The 21,877-nt window shown below is 39.3% G+C and overlaps 2 protein-coding genes across 12 annotated transcripts; one reads left to right on the forward strand and one right to left on the reverse strand.

The window, feature by feature from the left end:
* Positions 1-2,566: 2,566 nt before the first annotated feature.
* DNAJB9 (DnaJ heat shock protein family (Hsp40) member B9) lies at positions 2,567-13,866 on the reverse strand. 6 transcript variants are annotated; one of them, XM_021545267.3, is made up of 4 exons: positions 13,793-13,866; positions 12,893-13,021; positions 9,980-10,207; positions 2,567-8,584 (listed from the first exon to the last, which is right to left on the reverse strand). In XM_021545267.3, the coding sequence occupies exons 2-4, from the start codon at positions 12,912-12,914 to the stop codon at positions 8,154-8,156; spliced, it is 681 nt and encodes a 226-aa protein (XP_021400942.3). In that variant the 5' UTR covers positions 12,915-13,021; positions 13,793-13,866; the 3' UTR covers positions 2,567-8,153. The 6 variants fall into 6 exon arrangements, with proteins under 6 accessions (XP_021400942.3, XP_085425547.1, XP_085425548.1 ...); XM_085569421.1 differs by having other exon boundaries at positions 12,893-13,033; XM_085569422.1 differs by having other exon boundaries at positions 13,745-13,866.
* Positions 13,867-13,995: 129 nt separating this feature from the next.
* On the forward strand, positions 13,996-19,700 carry THAP5 (THAP domain containing 5). Of its 6 annotated transcripts, XM_085569419.1 has the most exons (4): positions 13,996-14,145; positions 16,137-16,227; positions 17,486-17,675; positions 18,303-19,700. In XM_085569419.1, exons 3-4 carry the CDS (start codon positions 17,532-17,534, stop codon positions 19,236-19,238), a joined length of 1,080 nt encoding a protein of 359 aa, XP_085425545.1. In that variant the 5' UTR covers positions 13,996-14,145; positions 16,137-16,227; positions 17,486-17,531; the 3' UTR covers positions 19,239-19,700. The 6 variants fall into 6 exon arrangements, with proteins under 6 accessions (XP_085425545.1, XP_021400946.1, XP_021400947.1 ...); XM_021545271.4 differs by lacking the exon at positions 16,137-16,227 and having other exon boundaries at positions 13,996-14,416; XM_021545272.4 differs by lacking the exon at positions 16,137-16,227.
* Positions 19,701-21,877: the final 2,177 nt, after the last annotated feature.

Consider the following 21,877-nt stretch of genomic DNA (forward strand, 5'->3'; position numbering starts at 1 on the left):
GGTCAGAACCACCTCATGTACATAGTGGCTTGAAATAGAGAACAACCTTTAGGCATGTACAACAGAAACAAGCCTGTAGACTGTGTTAAGTGACTAATATATTTTCTGAGCCTAATTTGTGTATTTGTTTGCCTGGAAAAGAATTGCATGCATTTAAAAAAATGCACTAAAGATGGCTTGTTGCTTATTTCATAGAGGCGTACTGCGGTCCCATGTAGCATTTCTGTGGTTCTTAGGCTTCATGGACAGCAAGTAAACAGATTTATGATATTGTTGGAATAGACTGTGGGTCTCATGAGGTGTGACAGCTGTTATTTTACAGTACTTAAGTCAGTGTGAAGTGACAGTCAACCACCTACTGGAAATACTACATACAGGCATAAATAATGTGTATCCACAGGAGTCCTGCAGCACATAAATGCAATAATGCAGTCATATCCCCTCTTTCAAATGCACTCTCCTTGGAAAATCAGGACCACTTATTGGGCAGCTGTGATGCTCCATGACAAATTGCCCATTCTCCATGCCTACCCATTTTTTATGGCACAATCCACTGTTTTCAAAGACAGTCTTTTTGAGCTTGCAATTTATTCCATCCACATTCTTTTTAGTACACAGACCAGTTAAATTACTGTAAATCCACAGATGTGAAAATAACTACCTATGTCTTCTTCATTAAAGATCCACACATCAAAAAAATACATTATTTTCAACATAAAACAGGGGTAGTTCTTGATCCACCTTCATCACAACAGAATAAAAAAGTTTTAATAGAAGCACCTCGTACACAGGGCACGTTTTGTAACACAGCCAAAAACATTACCTGAAGCAGTCTGTTAATTTGACACTGGTTCAGGAGGCAGGACCTGATTGAATAGAGTCAGAACAGCTTCATGGTAAGAGTACAGTGTCAGGAGTCAAGAAATCCAGCCTCTCCTCATGGCTGTATATCAGATTATTTATGTAACTATGTGTAACTCGGGTCAGGGCTCAAACGCGTGACTGAATTATGAGCATGCAATAAGCTACTGTGGGTCTAAGCAGCAATAACTCAGGAATAACTCCTTGCATTCTCATAACCAGTGAAGGATACATAAACTGATGCAAGTACTTTGAATCTGGGCAGATGCAAAACAGTACTTAGAAAGTGTAAATAATACTCAGTTGTCAAGGGGATAACGTCATACAGTGACCTATATGGATTTCATTAGGTGCCCATAAATTGAAATAAATCTTTTTATTTTAGCAATCATAAATCTACCTGTGGAGGTGTAAGTGTTCCAGTCGCTTCCTTCCATTATTTCTTACAGATATTTATTTATCATTTGTTAAAAAGGCTGTTTCCCAGAAGAGGAAACAGACTTCTGTCTGTTCACAGAAGAGATTTTGTAAAATATTTACCCTGCTCAGGTTAACCTTCACACTCACAAAGGTAGTAGTTTTGGGTTTGGTTGGGTGAGGTTTCAAGTTTGTTTTAAGCTTCAAGGTTATGCTAGAGTGCTGATTAGACCAACTTATTCTGCCAGGGATATTTTTTTCCAAGAATTTTTAGATTAAATTTATATCAGCAGATTTTATATAAGATAGTTTGTCAGCACTTGTCTCACTTTATGCCAAATTAGGTATCATTTGTCCTCCCACAGATGGAATAACACAGAAAACCACTACAAAACCGCATGCTAGTTAGACGTAGCTAACTCAATAGGATATGGGGAAAGACAAACAGGAGGAAATTAGGTTTCATTTAAATGGTTTGCACTATTAAAAAAATCCTAAACCCATTAAAATTGGATTTTCAAAATAGATTTTGTATGTATGGACAGAAGTCAATTGACAGGAACTTGCAAAGCAATTAGAAACATAACTACTATAGCCACTGACAAATGGGGGAAATACAACAACTGAAGCAGAGTCATCAGTCATCAAAAGCAGAAAAAAAAAACAGAGGGGAGGAGGGTGTAAGAAGAGGTGAAGACAGTATGTGTTGTTGATAGTAATAACATTTCTACCAACAAGCCACAAGCTCTGCATTCAGCTCCCAGCAGAAGCAAGCTATATTTATTCTTCATCTGCACAGGTAATTATTTAATTTATTTGTACACAAGTGATAACATCTGCACTCTGCTCCCAGCAACAGTCTGAGCCCTTCCTCTGCCCTGCCTCACCACCTGTCTCCAAGTTTGAGCTACCAAGAGGTGGCAGAACCACTTACCCAAGCAGGCATTGGCTGCCTGACAGACTGAAGATCCATATTATTTTAAAACAACTTTCAATGCAAAAATTTACATACTAAAGCAGAAAGACTGAATCATTCATTGTTGGGATTCATTAAGCAATTTGGGCAGAGAGGACTTTCTCCCTCAGCTGGAGCTCTAGATGCTCAGCATTAATGATCCTGGTGCTGCAATGGATTCTCCTGCTTCAGCCAGGGGGATCTGGCAAACGCATACCACACAGGCACTTCAGCTCCACTTCATAATGTGAGCTCCCTCAAGTGCCTATTGCTGCAGAGCAGAAGACAGGTATGTTGTCACACTGTGACACAAACTAACTCACAGAAGCAGGCTCGATGTAAAAGTAAAGAAAAAGAACTCAAAAAAGCAAACTTTATTTTCTGACTCCACTACATATACAATAGCAAAAATGATGGTGGATTGTAGGGTGAAACTGCCACTTCTCCAACCACACTGGTCAAACCAACAGTCCATCAATTCTCTCCACCCACAAAGAAGAATGGAAAACAATCATTATTTACATGAACATGCATGAGAAAACTCAGTTGAAATACGTAAATATCAGCTTTTAGAAGAACTTTAAAACTTTCAAAAGGACAGGGCAATAGTATGTTACTACTGCCACATGGGCATAACACACAACTTGTCATTTAGATCACTACCTACAATCCTGCCTATTGAAGGCTAAAAATCTCGCAAGTTCCAAGTCCTAAAGTAAAATGGGTTAAACTCTATTGCAACCTCCAGACAGCTCACTTCATCTTTCCTAATTCACACTCACTTTCACATCAGAGGGAGATGAACAGATTACGGCAATAACATCCAACAAGGTGACAACTAAAACTTCATTTTCTTTCTTGTATCTAGATAAAATTTTGGTAACAAGTGGTGCTTAACAAGAGTATTCAATGTGGAATTAGAAAAATCTTCATAAGACAGCAACACAGGTATAACTTCAAGGTCCCTTGATGTGTATTACTCAATATTCTGTACTTCTGTTTCCTGTTTCCTCTAAATCCAGCACAACTATCTGGAGTAACAATAACAGTCTCTGCTTATGTTTCTGCCTACCATATGTATGCTGGCCAGAATTCTTCAACTTAACATATGAGAAGTTACAGCCCCACCTAAGACAGGTTTATGATTCAAGCTATTTACAGAGCCAGACACCAACACCACTGATCAACAGCAGTCAATAGTTCCACTGAGCCAATTGTCAGCACCCATTTCCAGCTGCCCATGGCTGGAGATCAGATGTGAGGCTGAGCAAAGGTGTGTCAGACACCTCTCTCCCCTCATGGATGCCTTTGAAAGGTGCATCAGTTTTTGCCAACCTAGAGAAACACACAACTCGGATTCTCAACAGACCAGTGACACAAGTCAACACAACCCCCTCCCTTTTTGTGCAAACACACAAAAAAGATATATTAATACCAGGGCCACATTCATTTCTTGGTGGACTGTCCCAGAAGAGCTGCTTGGACAAGATGGTCTGCCATCTCCAGTCAGTATCTTAGAGCCTTGGCAGAATCCTGCAGCCAGCCCTAGGGACCTGAGCATATCCACACCATCTTTTAGTGTGACTGCAACCTCAGCAGGAACAACACAAGCAGTAATGTTCATTTCAGTGCCACTGTAGTTCATAACATAGATGCTGTTGAATCACACACTACAGCATAATAGGCAACATGCCCCACATTAAGCTTTGGAGTACATCACTTCAAAGCAGATTTATTGGGCTTTGGTATTGGTTTTTTTTTTCATTATTATTGTGTCTATTTTTTGTTGATATTAGAAAAGCTTGTTGTTTTGAAAAACTTCTCAAAAAAAGGAACTTGAATCAAGGATGAAGCACAGCCATAGCCTAGAAGTGATTCAGACCAGGAATGACTGTCACAACTGCTAAGTGGCTTCTACAGAGCTGATCTCTGCCCATTCCTGAAAGAACAGGTGCCCACAGGACCAAAGCCAGCAGCACGGCTGTGTGAATCACTCACTGTCCGAGGGCAGACCAGTCAGGCTCAACCACAACAGCTGCCAGAGCCAAGCAATCCTCTGAGCAGCATTTTGTTCTGAAAGGAGCCCAATACATGGCACCGCTGATAAACTCTACATGTGGCTTTTAAGTCCAACAGACACTTCTAATGAGTTTTCCATTTACAAATTATTTTTAAAAACCCCCACAGTCCTCACCAGAAAAATAAAAAGCAGATCTTAAATTGTTTCCAACATATTTAGTCCTCAAAAATCTAGGTTTGCATTATTAAGATGACAATTTGCTTGGGTTCTTCCAAGGAAGATTATTCTAAGGAGAAATGGCCAGATGAGACAAAACAAATCCTAAAATCTTCATACTCCCCACCTTTTAAAGATCAGACCCAGAAAACAAGAACTTTCAAGCAGTCTTGTGAATCAGCACAACAGCACCTGACCTTGGCTTCAGAACCTGTGATTCACTGTGGCACTCCAAGCCTGGCCACATTGCCCTCACCCACCTCAGCAGGACAGAGCACAGGCAGTGACCCACCAGCTCCAGGCAGAAGCTCTCAGCTCTTACACCTCCTTCTTCTCAGAAAAAAATCCTTTTGCACAGAATTTTTGCCTGCTTTGTTTAAAGGCATAAAACTTTTAACTCCAAGCCATTCCCAACATCTCCAAAAAAATACAAACCAGATGAAATTGACTAAATTTTTTTCAGTCCCACTCTCTTCTCCCTGCCAACTCTATAGTCCCATTCAGGGAAAATGCAGTGGTCAAAACATTCCATAAAACACAAACACCACATAAACCACTTCAATTTGGTTTCCCATCTACATCTTGAAGCAAAATGGAAAAAAAAAGGAAAAAAGACATACCAAACCATTAATTTTCATGTGTTTAATGTAATGGCACTCTAACTTTACAGTACTTTCATCTCCACTACATACTGTGTTTCCAAAGTATAATGGGAAGAAAATAAACATAAAAAAACACTTTGATGGCAGTTTTAAAAACTAAATCATTTGGAGTTACATATGCATAAATTACTTTCAAAAAATTGTTCAGGATTTTATTTTTCACTCTTGTCTAACAAAAGCTGATTTTGTTGGGTATTTTCATAAGATTTAAAGAGAGATCAAAGATGGCACTTAAGAAACTCTGAAGTCAGGGGTGTCATAAGGTTATAACAGGACTTCCGCTCGAGCCTGCCATGAAGCAAACACTATAAATAGGGAAAGAATGTGCAAGAGCTCCGATTAAGTGAGCAGCACAACATGTTTTGCAAGCTTGTGTTCTGAGGGCCATGAAAGTGAAGACTCTTGGCTGAGGAAAGCCTGTCCAAGTTTCCCCAGCTAAAGCCTATTCAAAGCAAACCCATCATAGAAAACCACAGGGACAGTCATACATTGGTCTCTGTGGATTTGACCTTGGATCGACAACAAAAACAACCAGAAAGGTGTCTTGCAGAAGCCATAGAAATAATGGAAAGCATTTGCTGTTTTTCCCATGAATAAGTAATTAGGAGAAATAACATGAAATCAAGTTAAAATAGACTAGAGAGAAGCTTTTTTAAGGTGGATCAGATATAAAAATAGCAACACTATTGGTTTTCTTGCACTTTACAAGAGATCAGGAAAACAAGCACACTTATATACTAAGTTTGGAGCATTCTTAAAGAGGGGAAACTAGTCTAGAAGCAGCCAGGACCTTTATTTTCACCTAATAGTTTAGCTCAAAAGATTGTGGACTTATACAGTCACTTAAATGACTTGAATTTTCAGGGTGAAATGTGTTTCCTACAATTGATAGTGTTAATTTTAGTTTTCATTCCCTCTAATTTAGAGCTCAGGAAGGGACCTAAGTGAATTGCTCATTCTCATATTTCCAATTTTTTTTTAATTAATAAAAATCCCACTTCAAGAGTTGCCTCCCATCAAAGGACATTCACAAGCACTCTCATGTTTAATACTTAATCATTGTGAAAGTAAGCAATAACTTCAAGTTAATAATTTGTTCACTTGGATGCCCATATGATATGAATTGGGCAGACAGCTTGATTCATGCACAGCACTAATGGAGTCCTGTGTTAAAGAAATGTTGAAGAAAATAAATGCAGAAATCTACACAAAGTACAATTTTTGCTTGAATCATATATTAATTATACAGAAGAAACAAAAATCTCTACTTACAAAGAAAAGGGTGAAAAAAACAAACACACTCAATCCAGTACTTTTCTTACTGTAAGAATATTGCACATTCCGATAATGTTGCACAAATTACTGGCTTTTAATAAAGACCATATATGAGGTATTAGTCTATTAATAAATAAAGAAGAACATGGAAAAGGAAAAGCACTTTATATAGCGCAACAATCCATTCCAAGGATTAGGCAATGAAAACTGAACAAGCAATAATATGTACACTTGAGTGGAAGGCTAAAGTTCCTTAACGAATAGGCAGCTTTCAATATCCATCTGAGAAGCAAAGGGTTAAATCTCTTAATAAAGATTTTAAGAACTCAAAGCCTATTTAGAACACTGCTAGTTAAAATGCTTATTTTGCTCATGCAATCAACCTGAAAGGTAAATTCTTACCTTGAAGTTCTAAAGGGACAGCCAATTTAACATACTGAACCTGTATGACTAGTTAAGCAAAAGTTACTAGTTAAACTAAGTTACAACAGAACTTTTTGACTGACATCAGCTAAAGTATTTGGGGGTTTGGTTGTGCAGCATTTTCTGGTGGTTTTTTTCCCCTTTTTAGTTTTAAGTAGTTTACACTGGTTGTGGGTTTCCATGGTGGTAAAATCAATACCCATTAGTATTGTCCTTATTAGCAGTTTTCAGCACCACAAAGCATTGAATGAATACAAGAATTGTAATTTTCAGTTTTACTCTGTGGTTCGGCTAAGAATTTACCATTCAAATCACAACACTGAAAAATTCCTGTTGACAGGTAATAAATCTGCCAATCTAAACACTGTAGTTTTTACTAAGACCCTTTCAGGAGCACTACAAATCTGCAGGAAAGCTTATCTTACTGAAGTTCCTAAGATCTCAGAGGGATATTTTAGTTCAATAAAGTGAGTCATAAAAAGTACATTGCACACGTGGTGATATAGTAAGCCTAAAATAAGAGTGTTTTGGGTGTGCCCTTCCAAATCCTGTTAGAGAGATATTTGTATTGTGGAAGGAGGGGGAAAAAAACAAAACAAAAACTTTGTGTGCACACAAACGTACATACATGAATATCCCTATGTCCCCTCAATAAGTCAAGGGTTATTCAAATCCTAATATCGTTTCAGGCCAACACAGAAAAAAAACTAATTCCTACATCACTCACAGTCTTCACATATTCCATTGCTATTTCCAACTTCAAAAAGTAAGAGTTTTGCTATGATATTTTGCAATGCTAGAGAAACAAAGACCCAGGGAAGTAATTTCTGCTGCTATTTTGTGTAAATTATGTAATTTGCACAGTAAATCTGTATCAGGTAAAAACTGCAAGTGCAAACTTGGAAAAAAAACGATTGAAAAAAAAGCAGCATGTCAAAAATTAAAGTATCACCTCTGCTTCAACCTACACACCAGTAATTCAATCAGTCCTGAACTGGCTTCTATGAAAAAAAATTATATTACACTTCTGAAATGAAAAATATATATCTTGCACTCAAATTTAGGGAAAGTGTTCACTAAACTGAAATATAATTTCTTCTGTCACATGAGAATATTTCTCTACCATTCTAAGTAGTTGTTGACACATTTATTTCCCAACAGCATGTTTTCTATTCTGAAGATTAGTTTCATTTACAACCTCTTTATAGTAGTTTAAGTGTTTTTTAGAAAATACAGTTCAGAGAATTTCTTCCATGTTAGCACAAAACCAAGAAAGATTATGAAGATGTTGAGTAAAGAAGAAAAGTTTAGAAGAAAGGAAACATTATTGTCCAGAACAGTCGGTGTATGTGGTAACCATGTTTCCTCGTCTCTGAGTGACAGTCCTGCAGTGCTTGCTGGATCCATGAAACCTGGCATCAGTTCGCACCGCGTGTCTGTGTGCATTTTCAAAGTCACTGAATGAAAACATCTTTTCCATATTTTCAAACACATCATCAAACAGCCCACCTCCAAAAGAAAACTCTTGGAAAGAACGTCTTTGCCGGTTATGAGCCTCCCGATGATTTCGGAAGTGATTTTCAAAGTGCTTTTTTGACCGCGAGTTTTGACTAAATAGGTCAAAGTCTTTGAAGAGATCGTCAAAGTTGAAATTAAAAGACTGATGGAACGGGCTTCCATTACTTCCTCTTCCTCCATGACGGCCAAGCTGATCATATTCTCTTCGTTTATTCTCATCTGACAATGTTTCATATGCTATTTATGTGTAAACAAAAAAAAAAGTTAACAGTTTATTTCCGTTTAAAAAAACAGAAAAAACTAAAATAATACACAAAGAACAGCAGCTTTCTCTCCCACTCTTCCTGAACCAAGGAAATTTCAAACAAGACTTTCATTCAATGTTCAAGCCTAATCAAGAGCTCAATGTTTATTTACCTTTCTCCAAACCAAAATAAACTGTGTCAAAATAGTTACTTACAATAATAAACACTGCTATATTATGAGTACAGGTTACACATAATACAAAACAATTTAATTACGAATAAATATTAGTGTTTAGATTTGAAACAAAATAACAATGAAAGGTGGTGATCAGAAAGCCTGAAGGAGGAAGAATGAGTTAGGAGCTCTGCCTAACAAGACAAAGGATCTGCTGCACTCCTATCAAAGAAGCCCAGGGCAACATCTGCAAAGCTACTTTGCCACCCAGCAAGTTCTAGCTACACCAGTTACAAGCAACAACATAAACATCGAGGAGAAAAAGGAAATTAATTTTAACATGTGCCAATTCTCATTTTGCAAGTTCAGCAATAAAGCTAGATTTTGTGACTGGATATATCCAAAATGAAATTTTGGAAAAGTCCATCTGTTCTTTATTATCCACTCGCACCATTTTATCACACAATACTTGTGTTGTATCTGTAGGATCACAGGTAGTTCAAGATAGACATGAGCTCAGTCTCTAACCTCCTGCTCAAAGTAGAGTCAGTAATGAGATCAGACTAGGTTAGTCAGTGCTTTTACCCAGTCACTCCTGAAAAGTGTCCAGTGTTGGAGACTGCACAACCTCTCTAGGCTATCTGTTCTAACACTGGCCTGCAGAACAGAATCACAGAATTGTTAAGACTGGAAAAGGACTCCTGGATCCTCAAATCCAACCATTATCCTCAAGGTGAAAAAGTTTATCCTTATAACCACTTGAACCTCTTGCACCGGTTGTTTATTGTATCTCCGCCATGAGCCACTGAACCACCCTGCTGTGTGTTTTCTTATGATCTCCCCATAGTTACTGCAAGGTTGCTGTTAGGCCCTTCTGGAGCCCTGGTACTAATCCTGAGCCAGATCTCACAAGCCAGACCAAAAAATAAAAATTAACCTCCTAGGGCTAAAGCTGTCCTACTACCAAGTATTTTTTGTGAGAAGAATATTCCAAAAGCCCAATAAGCAGAAATGCATAAACTGTGTAAAAGGGTATCCTATGTGCAAGAACACAGAAACAACTCAGATTTTGATGCTTGATATCTGACAGCACTTAAGTGGAATTCAGAAAAAAAACCCTTTATACCTCTTATCCAGTAAAAACAAAATGCACTTAGGTTATAGATATAAGACATGTATCAAATTGTTATGACAAAAGAGAGTGTAGATTACCTTCAGCAATTTCTCTAAATTTTGCTTCTGCTCCAGGACTCTTATTTTTGTCTGGGTGGTATTTCATAGCCAGCTTGTGAAATGCCTTCTTGATCTGGCGGTCAGATGCATTTTTTGGAACTCCTAAGATATCATAATAGCTCTCTGTAGCCAGTATTAATTCTGTTATCATTAAAATGCAGAGAGCAAATGTGAAGACAGATTGTGTAGTGGCCATTTCTCCAGTTCCTAAAAAGAAAAGGAAATATACTTGAAGAACAAGTTTTACATTCCACAACAACTTAATTACAGCTGTAGGCTGGCAGAGGGAGTCCAGTATGTTACAGTAATCAATGACAGACTTGTAAGCACACTGATTTACACCTGTCAAACTCCATTACGCTGTTTTCATATTCACAGAATATGTAAGTGAAAATACTGCAAAGTGACATTTCACATGCATAACAACAACTTTATTGTTTGTCTTTGTTTTACACTTAACTGATTGCTGTCATACAAAGTTGGAAAAGTAAATACAAAGCACATTTCATTGCATCTAACATTTCACTGCCATACCTGAACTAGCTTTACATTAACCTTGAGTTCTAGGACCCCAACCAGAGCAGCCCTAAATTAAGCACAGGCTGCAAAAACCTACCCTACTTGAAAACCAAGTCACTAATTAGCTGGTGCAACAATAGGAGCCTGAAAACAAGTCTGGAGATGACTGTGAGGTGCAGGAAGACAAGACTATTAGAGACTCGTGCTCAGCTTCAGTTTGTTTAACCCACCTAAGGTGAACATGATAAAGAGCAGATCATTTATTTCCAGAGTTCAGCCAAGTAAAGCACACTTTCCTCTATTTAACAATAGGCTGGCTTAGCTCATCTGCAAATCAGATTGCTTTATAAAGTAAAACACCTACCACATCTTTAATATCAAGTAATTCATCTGTTAAATACCACTGCATAAAAAGGTTTACATATGAAGCCCTCAGTGTTAGAACTGAAGGGAAAAAAAAAGCCTTTTATACAAGACAAGTAGCTTCAACAATAATTAAAAGCTGTAATTTTTTTTTTCAATAACTCATCTGTCAAAAAATATATTTTGCAATAAATATATGAGAACTTAGGGGAAGATTGTGGCCTATATAAGAAACAGTTCCACAGAGCCACATGATGCCTCATGATGTTCATGAAGGACAGGGTGAGCTGTTCCGACTAAAAGGTGAGAACAGATAATATGCCCATGAATATTATATTTAAAACACTGACTGCAGAAAGGCAAATGTTCAAAGACAGAATGCTGGCTGACACCTGACCAGAAGGATGTACAACAGGACCCTGACCATTCCAGATGTAAAATGTCCCCTCCCCCCACCAGATTACACTGATTTAAATGTAAGAACAACTCAGAGATGCTTTGTGTTACTTTCCTGAAAGCTGAATAAACAAACTTACAGTCTGAGCACCATTAAAGTTAGAACACGTTTGCTAACCAGCATGGGACCAAATATTTGTCAGGCAGAATTCAAAACCTTTGAATACCTGATGCATATGAAAATTAAACATTTATCTGAAAGTCAATTCCCTCTAAACAAAATTAAAAAGAACCAAAAATGGAAAAAAAGAACACAATTTCTCATAGCCAAGTCAGCAGGCTAATATGAATGCTGTGAGACAAGAGCAAAAGGCCTGCAAGATTAATCTTCCCATGCCCTCTTAAGCATTTATTTGGCCAGCAGCCTGCATGATATCAAGTGTTAAGGGACAGCAATTGAAACAAATTGTATTTTGATCAGTGTACTTAGATACCAAATGGACAGTTCTTTCCAGTATTCTTCATGCACAGTATCAGACATATTTTTAGTACCAAGTTTTCTAACATGGAATTTTACCACTTGGACAGTAAGAAACTACACACATGTATATTCTTCCATGCTTTTGGGGCTTTCTTCCTGTTTGTGCTTTACAGATTCAGACTTATGTGTTCATCTCACATATGTGATTGCTTTTATTTACTTCATTAACCCACATCTGCATCATGTTTGCATAATCACCTGCTGCACTATCTTAAGGTCAACCATCCTGCTTCTACTACTGAACACTGAAAAGAGCTAAAAAGAACAGTTCATGTCCTCCATTAAGAGCAAAACTCTCTTTCATAACTGATGAAGAGCCAGAGATCATCAAGTTAGTCCTTCAGGTTTTCTGCTCTGGCTCACCATCTCAGCTTGTATTATTCCTGATAACAAAATAAACCTAAATTTTCTTTTTCTACAATTCTTTACATTAGGAGTTCTGTTCTTTGCTATATTTGATTTCTAGAGTGTAGTAAAAAAATAGGTCTTAAGTTTTACTATTTTTTAAACTAGCAAACATAGATTTAATGCTCCCATTGAACATACCAATCAAACTCCAATTTAGAATAAGATGTAAATAAAAACCAAATACAAATAAAACTCCAATATAAGCTGCATTTTAGACTTCACATGGTTATCAGAGAGAGCAAGTCTTATATTTAGATACTGTCAATTATTTAATTTTTAGAAAACACCTATTTTATATGCTGTCAGTATCTTAGTGCTGCTACTGCCAACTCTTTCAGGCCTGCCATTCCTAACTATTTTTACAATCCTTTTCGAAATAAAGTCTCTTAAATACTTTTTTTGCTTATGTCTCTTCACTGTCTGTTTCTCAATCAAAAAGGGATATGTAAGTTGCACCTTCTAGGTCATACACTGCAACTACTTAAACCACATTCCAGAATTCAACAAATTCTGCACACATTAAGCTAATGCAATAATGAGCTCTTCTAATAATTATCTATGTACTTAATTTAGGAACATCTGTCAATGAAGTAAGAGCCATTATGCCACATAATAACTATTTCATTCTGTTGGGTGAGGAGGTACAGATCTCAACTACTATTCACCTTTGTACAAGAAGTGCACCATCTGATGTTTACCCAAAGTACTGCAGAGGTGATAACAACCAGTTCTTCATTAGTTTATCAATATTTATCAATAGCTGCACAACCAATTGATGTTCGAGGATGATGTACCTAGAATAAAATCTGTCAGATTTAGAAAATAATAAGCTACTTCATCTTGTAACAAAAATACCCTATGCCAACCTTCTTTAAAAGTAATTAACCAAACTATTGGATAAATGCTAATATTCAAACTCTCATGTACTCAGAAAACGGAGCATCACTAGTGTTCCGCTACCGCTTTCGTTACAGAGTTGCTATACACTAACCTGTGGAATGCTCGCGTTCTGTAATTACAAGCAATTTACTAAGAGTAATAAAGTTACCGAGGTCCTCCCTCGGTTCTCCTATCACGACTAATCTGACGAGTAAGCAAGTCTTCCAGTCCTCAAGCAGCCACAAGCAAGTCTGTCAGACAAAGGAGCTTGTACTTTTCTTGGCCTCGCCTATGCTGACTCGAAAGCAAACACAGAAGAAGGCTGCGGAATGTTGCCCTGGAGCACAGGGAAAGGGAGGAATCAGCCCGGCCTATACAGACCCGGGAGCCGGACCGCAGCATCGGGCCGGGCCAGGCCAGAGCTGGGCAGCCGCTAACAGCCACGTTCGGCAACGCCGTCCCACCTCCAGGGCAGCCAGCCTGGGAAACACCACCGCAGCGCAGCGGAGGGGCCAAATAAATTCCAAATAACTGCTCCGCACCGAGCCTCAGCGGCTCCTCTCTCCGCCCCCCCCGCCTACTTTCCCACGCTGTCCCCAAGCCCCCCAGCGCCCCTGTCCCAAGCTCTCCGCGCTCACCTTCACCCCACCCAGTTCAGCAACCCTCCGCTTTCTCGGAGCCCTCACCCAGCGGCCGCGGCCCTTCCCCGCCGTCCTCACGCCGGCCCCGCTGCGCCGCCCTCAGCGCCGCCGCCGCTCCCGCCCGCCCGCGCCCGGCGCTCGCGCACTCCGGCCGCCGCCGTTCCGACACGAAGCGCTGCGCCATTGGCCGCCCGGGCGCACGTGACGCGCTGCACGCGGAAGGTCGCCCCGCGGCGCCGCCTCCCCTCGCCGCTGGGGGCGCTGTGCGGAGGCGGTGCCACCGCCGCGGCCCGGCCCGGCCCGGCCCGGCCCGCCATGCCGCGGTACTGCGCCGCGACCCACTGCAAGAACCGCGGCGGCCAGAGCGCCAAGGACCAGCGCAAACTCAGCTTCTACCCGTGAGTGGCCGCGGAGCGGGGCAGCGTCTGGGTGGGCGCTGGCCGTGGGGATGGTGGCCAGCCCCACCGCGGAAGCGAGCGGCCGGGAGACTCAGCGGCGCGGGTCGCCTTGAGCCCCGGCTGGTCCCGGGAGGCTGGAGGGAGGCGGCGCTGCCCCCGGGAAAGGGGAAGTGTAGGGAATAAAGAGCGGACGGCTGGGACGGAACCAGACACCGGCCCTCGAGCTTCGGGAGGGGTCATGACACGGCAGCGCGTAAGGGCTCCGGAATAGGTGCGGTGGGTCCGTGAACTGAAGAGCAAGGAGATTCGAGTGAAAAATAAAATTTGTGCTTCTGACTCTGTTTCTCTGCTGCCTCTACGGAAGCGATGTTCAGCAAGGCAGGCACTAGGGGAGGCTGTGGCTAAATGGTGAAGTGTCTTCTGTATGAAGGTTTATGTGCCAGGAGAAGGGCCCGGAAGAGTAAGCAAGTAAACATAAAATGATTCCTTAAAATTAAACTTTGCCGCTAGAATTGTGACCTTAGCTGCGCTGTGAGCAGAGGCATTGCTGGGTGTTTGGAAGCTGCTGTGTTAGCTGGAACTCGGTTGCCAAAAAGCAGTTTGTGGTGGCTGCACGGTGGCGCCGGTCAGGGCACGGACCAGTCCCAGCCGGCAGTAACCTCTGCCCTGCTGTGCTTACGTGGCTGTCACTTCCCAGGATGGCGAGTTATAAAGTGTTTCACAATCCTGAGAGAAGCTCAGTGCAGGTAACTTAATATTGACGTATTTGTGTAGAATAAAAGTATGGAACCGTTTGTCAACAGATACAACTTAAGCAAAAATTGAAAAATAAATTTCATAATCAACCTCTAAATCTGTTTTGGTAAAATTTGTACTTCAAACTAAGTTTTCTTTCCGTTTCTGATCAGCCATAGTTATTCCAAGGTCAAGAAGGCTGTGTAGAAAGACCTACAGGAAGATTGCTTTGAAAGAAATTTTATTTTAGATTACAGGAAAGTTTATTTCCCTGGCACATTTCTAATATGGAATACATCATAAAACAATAAGGAAAATAATTTCTTTTCCATTAGGCTTTAAAGAGTGTGAGCGTTACATGGATAAAAAAAAACAAGTTTGAGCACTGAGACATATCTATATTCAAATGCATGGCATCAGTATGGAGATGATTGCCAAAACTTAGCTGGTTTATCTAGCCTTTGAATTGCGCTCCCTTCTGAGTTTCATCTTCCTGTAGAAGGGGTGCTGAGATTTGATTTATAGATTTCTCTTGCCTTATATTAGTGACTACCACTGACATGAATTGCAAGTTTTATTCCCTTGCCTCTTCCCACCACCAAAGAAGTCCTCCGCTGCCCTGTGGTTGGGGTCTGAGCCCCTTCCAAACCTTTTGGTACCTAATCTCTACTGGCCTAACTGCTCTTCTTTGTTTTATTTCTTCACTTCTTTGACTTGTGTAACGATGGCAGTTGCTAAATAAATTCTGTCCACTTCCTCTTTCCATTTCCCATTTTTTTGTGTCTTGTTTACGCTAGAGAACAGTTTCTGTTGATTAGTGATGGGTTGTTGAAGCATGAGCAGGTTTTAGCAAAGTTGCATTTAAGGTAAAATAATAACTTTCACTATCAGACCCTTCTCTTGCTACAGATTATTTTGTTTTCCATCTGAAGCTGGTTGAGTCTGGGTGGAGCAGTGGGTCCTATGTTGTGAGGGTAACTGCAGTGGGAGCAAGTGTTCTCAAGGCCTTCTTGGAGAGGGTGTGAGTTGTGACATGACCTGCAATGAAAGGAAGCCATCGTCTTCCTGAGAGACCTTTTTGGATCTCTGTAGTAACACCCAGGCTAAGCTGTGTTACTGAGGAGCTCTGTCATACATACAATGCTGCCACTGGGTGTGCATGATATAAGCAGACAGGATTTGAAAAGCCTGAACCTCTAACTTGTCCTTAGGAGGTTACTGTGTTCTTACCAGCATTATTCCTTGCATTCCTGCAGATAAGCATAGCTGGATGCATCAAACGCCTTCTCTGTTTCCTTGCTAATTTGAAGACTTACATGGCAACAAATTCAAAAGATTGGGGAAGTGGTAAAGACATGCATATTTATGCTGTGAATTTTAGCCCTCTTTCTTTCAAACTCACCTGAGTTTCCAGTTTTGGAACACAGGGCCTGTGTAAGAGTCTGCTGCTATGTGTGGCTTTCGGAGGAAACCTGCAGCTTCAAGGATTTGAGGGTGGGATCACAAAAGTGGGCATTTTCCTTTGTAATTACTGTTGCGTGTGATTCTCAGAAATATTGTTTTCTGAACAGTAGTCACTTAACAGTGCTCAGAAATCAACTTATGGTTTATGTATCATATGTGGTTATATGCTAAAGTAAAATTGATGTGCACCAGAGAAACATAGAAGTACATTTCAAATACCCTGATAACCTGACTGAGGTGAGAGAAAAGAGTGGTCTGAATGTTCATGTTCCTGTTATTATCACTTCTTTACTGTGCATGCATCATAATAAGCTTTTAATTTCCCTTTCATTTGTGTATTGACTGTCATTAAGTAATTTACATTTCTTCACACACTTTCTTTTTAATTTAGTTCTCTTTCTGATGTTTGACCATTTGCATATATTTTTTAAGTCAAATTTTTTTTCTATGGGGATGTATAGTCATCATTTGCCTTTTCAGGAAGGTTAGATGATTCAAAAGTTAATTCTAAATTATAAAATATGATGTGGGCTCCTAACACTGTGAGAAAGTTTAATTGCTGAAACAAAAAAATATAGAAATGCTTTGTATCTGTGTGCATTTACTTTTTGAAAAAGAATTAAAACCTGTATTGGAACTATTCATATTGCCAAATTATCTGATAATCCAAAGAGGGGCATGTATTAGGAGGTACTCTGTTAAACAGAAAATACTAGTTGTGTCTAGAAAGACAAAATAAACCCTAGATATTGATAATATGAGGACCAGTCTTAACTTTCTTTAAATTAGTTCTCACTATTTAATCTCCCTTCAGGAGAACTGCTTTCTGAGCAAGTGTTGTGGGGTCAAACCTTTCGAAACATCTTGGCCATGGATTCTGAAACCCTCGGCTAGCAGAAATCAGTAATTCTGCAGAGCAAATACCTAACTAGAAACAATTTGTATAATGATTAGATTAATGTGTTGGACATCCAGATTAGCATTTAATACTTAGAATTTTTGAAAAAAATGTTATTTTAATCTTTTCTAAAGGAAGGCTACTTTCTAAGTAATGAGATAATCTTATTTAAAACAAAGAAAGACAACAATAACAGGGGATTTTGTATATTTTCTTGTTTGTCTTTTCAACTGCTTTAAAAAGATTCCCACTTCATGATAAGGAGAGACTTGAGAAATGGTTGCGGAATATGAAGCGAGACTCATGGACTCCAAGTAAGCACCAGCTCCTCTGCAGTGATCATTTTACCCCCGATTCCCTGGATGTGCGATGGGGGATACGGTACTTGAAAAATACCGCTGTGCCAACTATTTTCTCTACCCCAGACGACGAGGTAATCTATTTCTATCTTTTTTTTGTTTGTTTTGTAGTACAAAGCTTACCAACTATTGATGTAATACAGATTTTCTAATCTGTCAGATAATCAGATTTTATTTAGAAAATAGAATTCCTGTCCATCAAAACAGTTTGTCAGCAGGACTGACACAAGACAGGTATGCGATTCCATAATGTAAAGGAAGGACAACTTCCCCTAGTTTGAGTGGAGGTTCAATATCTTTTTTTAACTGAAAATTACAGAAGCATTTACTATAGAAAATGTTACATTTCTTATGAGAATAATTACTGTGTCTTGTGCAAAACAGTCCAAATTCCCTAGAGTTTGGGAAAAACCCACAATAAAACAAATAAAAAACCCCAAACCACAATAAGGAAAAAAAACTAAAAGTCCAAACACTTATTGCTTTTAGAGCATTAAAATAGTATTTTAACATGTAGGACCTGAAGTAAAGCTGTGGAAGATGCTTACATGAATTCTTGGGCTTCTGATGTAATTTTTAAACAATGCTTGTCTGAGTTAGTCCTTTTGCAATACAATGCTATGAAATTATATCTGCCTAATTTTTTAATGCTTAGTAATTTTCTTGTTACAAGGTGGTGATATTTTTTTTTTCTCCTCCAGGAAAAAGATTCTTCTCAGAACAGTTCACAGCAGGTACAGAAAAAAGACCAGGAAGAAACTAATATTCTGTCAGAGAAAGTATCTGTATCATTTGAACCTTGTCCACCAAAGAAAAATTCTGTAATTGCACAAAATGTAGAGGAAAAAGCAGAAGTGGTTTGCTCAACTGCACTGAGTAAACCTTTTCAAATTCAAAACCTGCAGCTTCCAGATGAAGGAGGCTTTCAGGCAGACAGTGTCATTCTTGATAGTTCATCTAAGCAGTACGTACATCAGCCTAATCCTGTTTTAATGACAGCAGTCCAGGACACAGCGGCTACCAGTGTTCATGCTTCCATAGAGGATTCAGCAGATTGTACAGGTACAATCCTGCAATTTGCAGACCCTGACTACTTGAATTCATCTCTGAAACTGAACAGTGCTTTAGGGTCAGTTACTGATTATGCAGTTGAAAATTCTGTCCCTCACGTGGTCTGCTCTGGTGAAGCGCAGACAAGTGAAGATGCAGTTTTACTGAGTACAGTCACACAAACTATTGAACAGTTCAGTGGAAGTGAAGAGTCCATCATTGCTATTATTATGCCAGCTGAGAGTCCGGAAGAGCCTGAAAGAGTAAATGCTTCTTTCCTGCCTGCTAAGGAAGAGTTTCTTGACATAGAGGAGACAGAGGTAATTGAATATAATGGAAATGAAATACTGCAGACTGAGCATTCATACTGTAGGCAAGACATAGACAGAGATCAACTTTGGCAAAAAATTTCAAAACTCCACTCTAAGATAACTTTACTTGAAATGCAGGAGGTAAAAACTTTGGGGAGACTCAGGTCCTTGGAAGCTCTTATTAGACAATTGCAGCAAGAAAACCTGCTTTCTGAAGAAAAGATGAAGTTGGTAAAAAACTACTTTACAACACTTGAAGTGACTGTGATACAGTAAAGGCTTTCAGTTGATGGTTCTAAAATACCTTTTTAGCCTCTTTGACTGTACTTCTGGACAAATTAACTTTTTTCCCAGTTGTGGTGTTTTAAAACATCTAATGCAAATCATGTGAATAGCAAATATTCTTTAAAATGTTACATCAAACAAAGCTAAGTGGTAGAATGTTGTCTGTAAAACATGACTGGCAAGTAAAATTAAAAAACAACCCTGAATTGGGCAAAGCTTTCTTAAGCATGAATCAAGTCAGTAAAAGATAATTTAACCCTTTATTTGCTGCAGGCTTCCCTGAAACATGCAAGGCCTGCATTTGGGACAGCAGTAGAATGGCCAGAATAAGCATATAGGATGAACAATTACATATGTACAGATATGCATTGTCCAGTGAGGTCAAAATTGCCCTTCATTTGTTCTGATCATTTTTGTACGCTTTGATCTTATTAAAATTGTTTCTGCATAAAAGATGTTTTCTTTCATTTGTTTATAGAAAAAAAATTTCATAAGAATATGGTTCCAGTGGACAGGCTCATCTCATTTTAAATTTTTTTTTATGATTCAGCTCAAGTGGAAAGCAATCATAGTCACAGATGTATTTGCTAGTTAGTAAAAGGGAAAGCTCTATTTAGTGAGTGCTGTCTGCATTGATCATGTTACAGCCTACAGCTTGGTAATGCATATACCCTTAATAATACACTGGAAGAAACAATGTTCTGCAGACCAGGTTGCTAGTGAAAGTAGCAGAATTTTACTTTGGAAGAAACTGAATTACAGACCTAGAAAATTACTCCCCTTTACTGATTTTATTAACTATATCTAGTGCATGGTTTATCCGTATAGTAGACAGATGTTATAATTAATTTCAAGGAAAATTAATTTGCTTAAATACTTTCTGCTTATTCTGTCAGTGTGCCTTGCTGTATGCTCTAGTACAGTGAAAAAGTCCTAGATTGTCTGGTTCCTGACTTGACGCCATAGCTGCACTAGGTGATCCTTGTTACACCCCTTCCAGCTGAACTCTTCTAGTATCTTATATTCCACAAGCATTACATTGCTTGAGGATGTTTTCTTCTTTATTTAAAATGGTGTCATTCCCATCACCACAAGTTCAGTCTAGGATTGGAGCAAATGGGTTCCTTTTAAATATTATTTGTATTGTCTTGTATACACTTTCTAAACTGTTCTGGTAATCTTTTCATAAGGAATTGAGAATCAGCTCACACTAGTTACAAAGCTGGCCTCCAACTAGATAATAAATTTTAATCTCAAAATGTTGAGACTTGAAGTGCAGAAGTTGGACTGTTAAAGCACAGTGCTTTAGGAGGTTAGTCTGCATTAGTAACCACTGGATTAAGCTTGCTTTGTCCTGCAGCTTGTTACCTTTTTTCAGAATTGAAGCACAGGCTGTGCTTGGTAAAATCGCTGAAGGATGAAGGTCACTTACAATATGGTGAGTTATTTACCATGTCTCTGACTCACTCATTTTTCCCTCCCTGGAACAAGAGAACATTCCTGTTCTGCCTTGTGTGCTATGAAATCACAAGGGGTGTCCTGTATACTGTAGAAACATTGCTGCCATATCTGATCCTGTCTTGAGAACATTGTCCAAGTGGCCTCTCTGAACTGCACATTTTGTAATGTCTTACAAGGTAAGAAATCTTTCAAAGTGATTTACAAAATATGAAATTGCTAAATTATTTGGCAATATTAGAAATCTCATAAATGTGCTACAAATCCTTTGCTAATGCTGTATATTTTAAGACTGACAACGCATTTCAAAAGTCCTTGAATGGCAGTGAGAACTCAGACATGGCAAAAGACTTGCAACACCATAAACTGTTGTCTCAGCAAAGCTCTATTCCCCCCAAATTTGTGGGGTTTAACATAGGATTTGCATTGCTGATATATTTTTGCTTTTACTAAGAGTTTATGGTATTAAAATTGAGACTATTCATGGCATAGATTTTTTTAAACGTAGGAAAAAAACCAAAATGCTCACTTTTCCATTCTTTTATGTAGTTTCTTAGGTTGACTTTAGCTGGATGCCAGATGCCCACCAAACTGTTCTATCTCTGTCCTTCCAGCTGGACAGGGGAGAGAAGATGGAAAACAACTCATAGGTTGAGATAAGACCGTTTACTAAAGATAAGCAAAAGTTTGCACACACACAAGCAGAGAGACAAGAAGGGTTAATTCTCTACTTCACATTGGCAATGACATTCAGCCACTTCCCAGGAAGCAGCAGTTCAGCATGCATAGGGATTGCTCCAAAAGGCAAGTACTGTAAATAACCAATCCCATCCCCCCCTTCCTCTTCATTCCCTTAGCTTTTATATGTGAGCTGACACCATATGGTATGGAATATCCCTTTGGACTACGTGGGTCAGCTGTTCTGGTTGTGTCCCATCCTGGGATCGTGCCCACCCCTGGCCAAGAAGTTGGGGTGATTGCACTGCTGCTGTGCCAGCTGTGCTCAGCTGCAGCAAACACATTAGTGTGTTACCAGCACCTTTCCAGCCACCAGTGCACAGCACAGCACCATGAGGGCTGCTCTGGAGAAATTAACTTTGTCTCAGTCCTAGATTACAGCAGGAAAACTCAGTAACTCAACAAGCCTCTTGCCAGGTCTACAGATTTCCCTC

The sequence above is a fragment of the Lonchura striata genome, chromosome 1A (genome assembly GCF_050655825.1).
Source record: "Lonchura striata isolate lonStrDom1 chromosome 1A, ASM5065582v1, whole genome shotgun sequence".
Taxonomy (NCBI): Eukaryota; Metazoa; Chordata; class Aves; order Passeriformes; family Estrildidae; genus Lonchura; species Lonchura striata.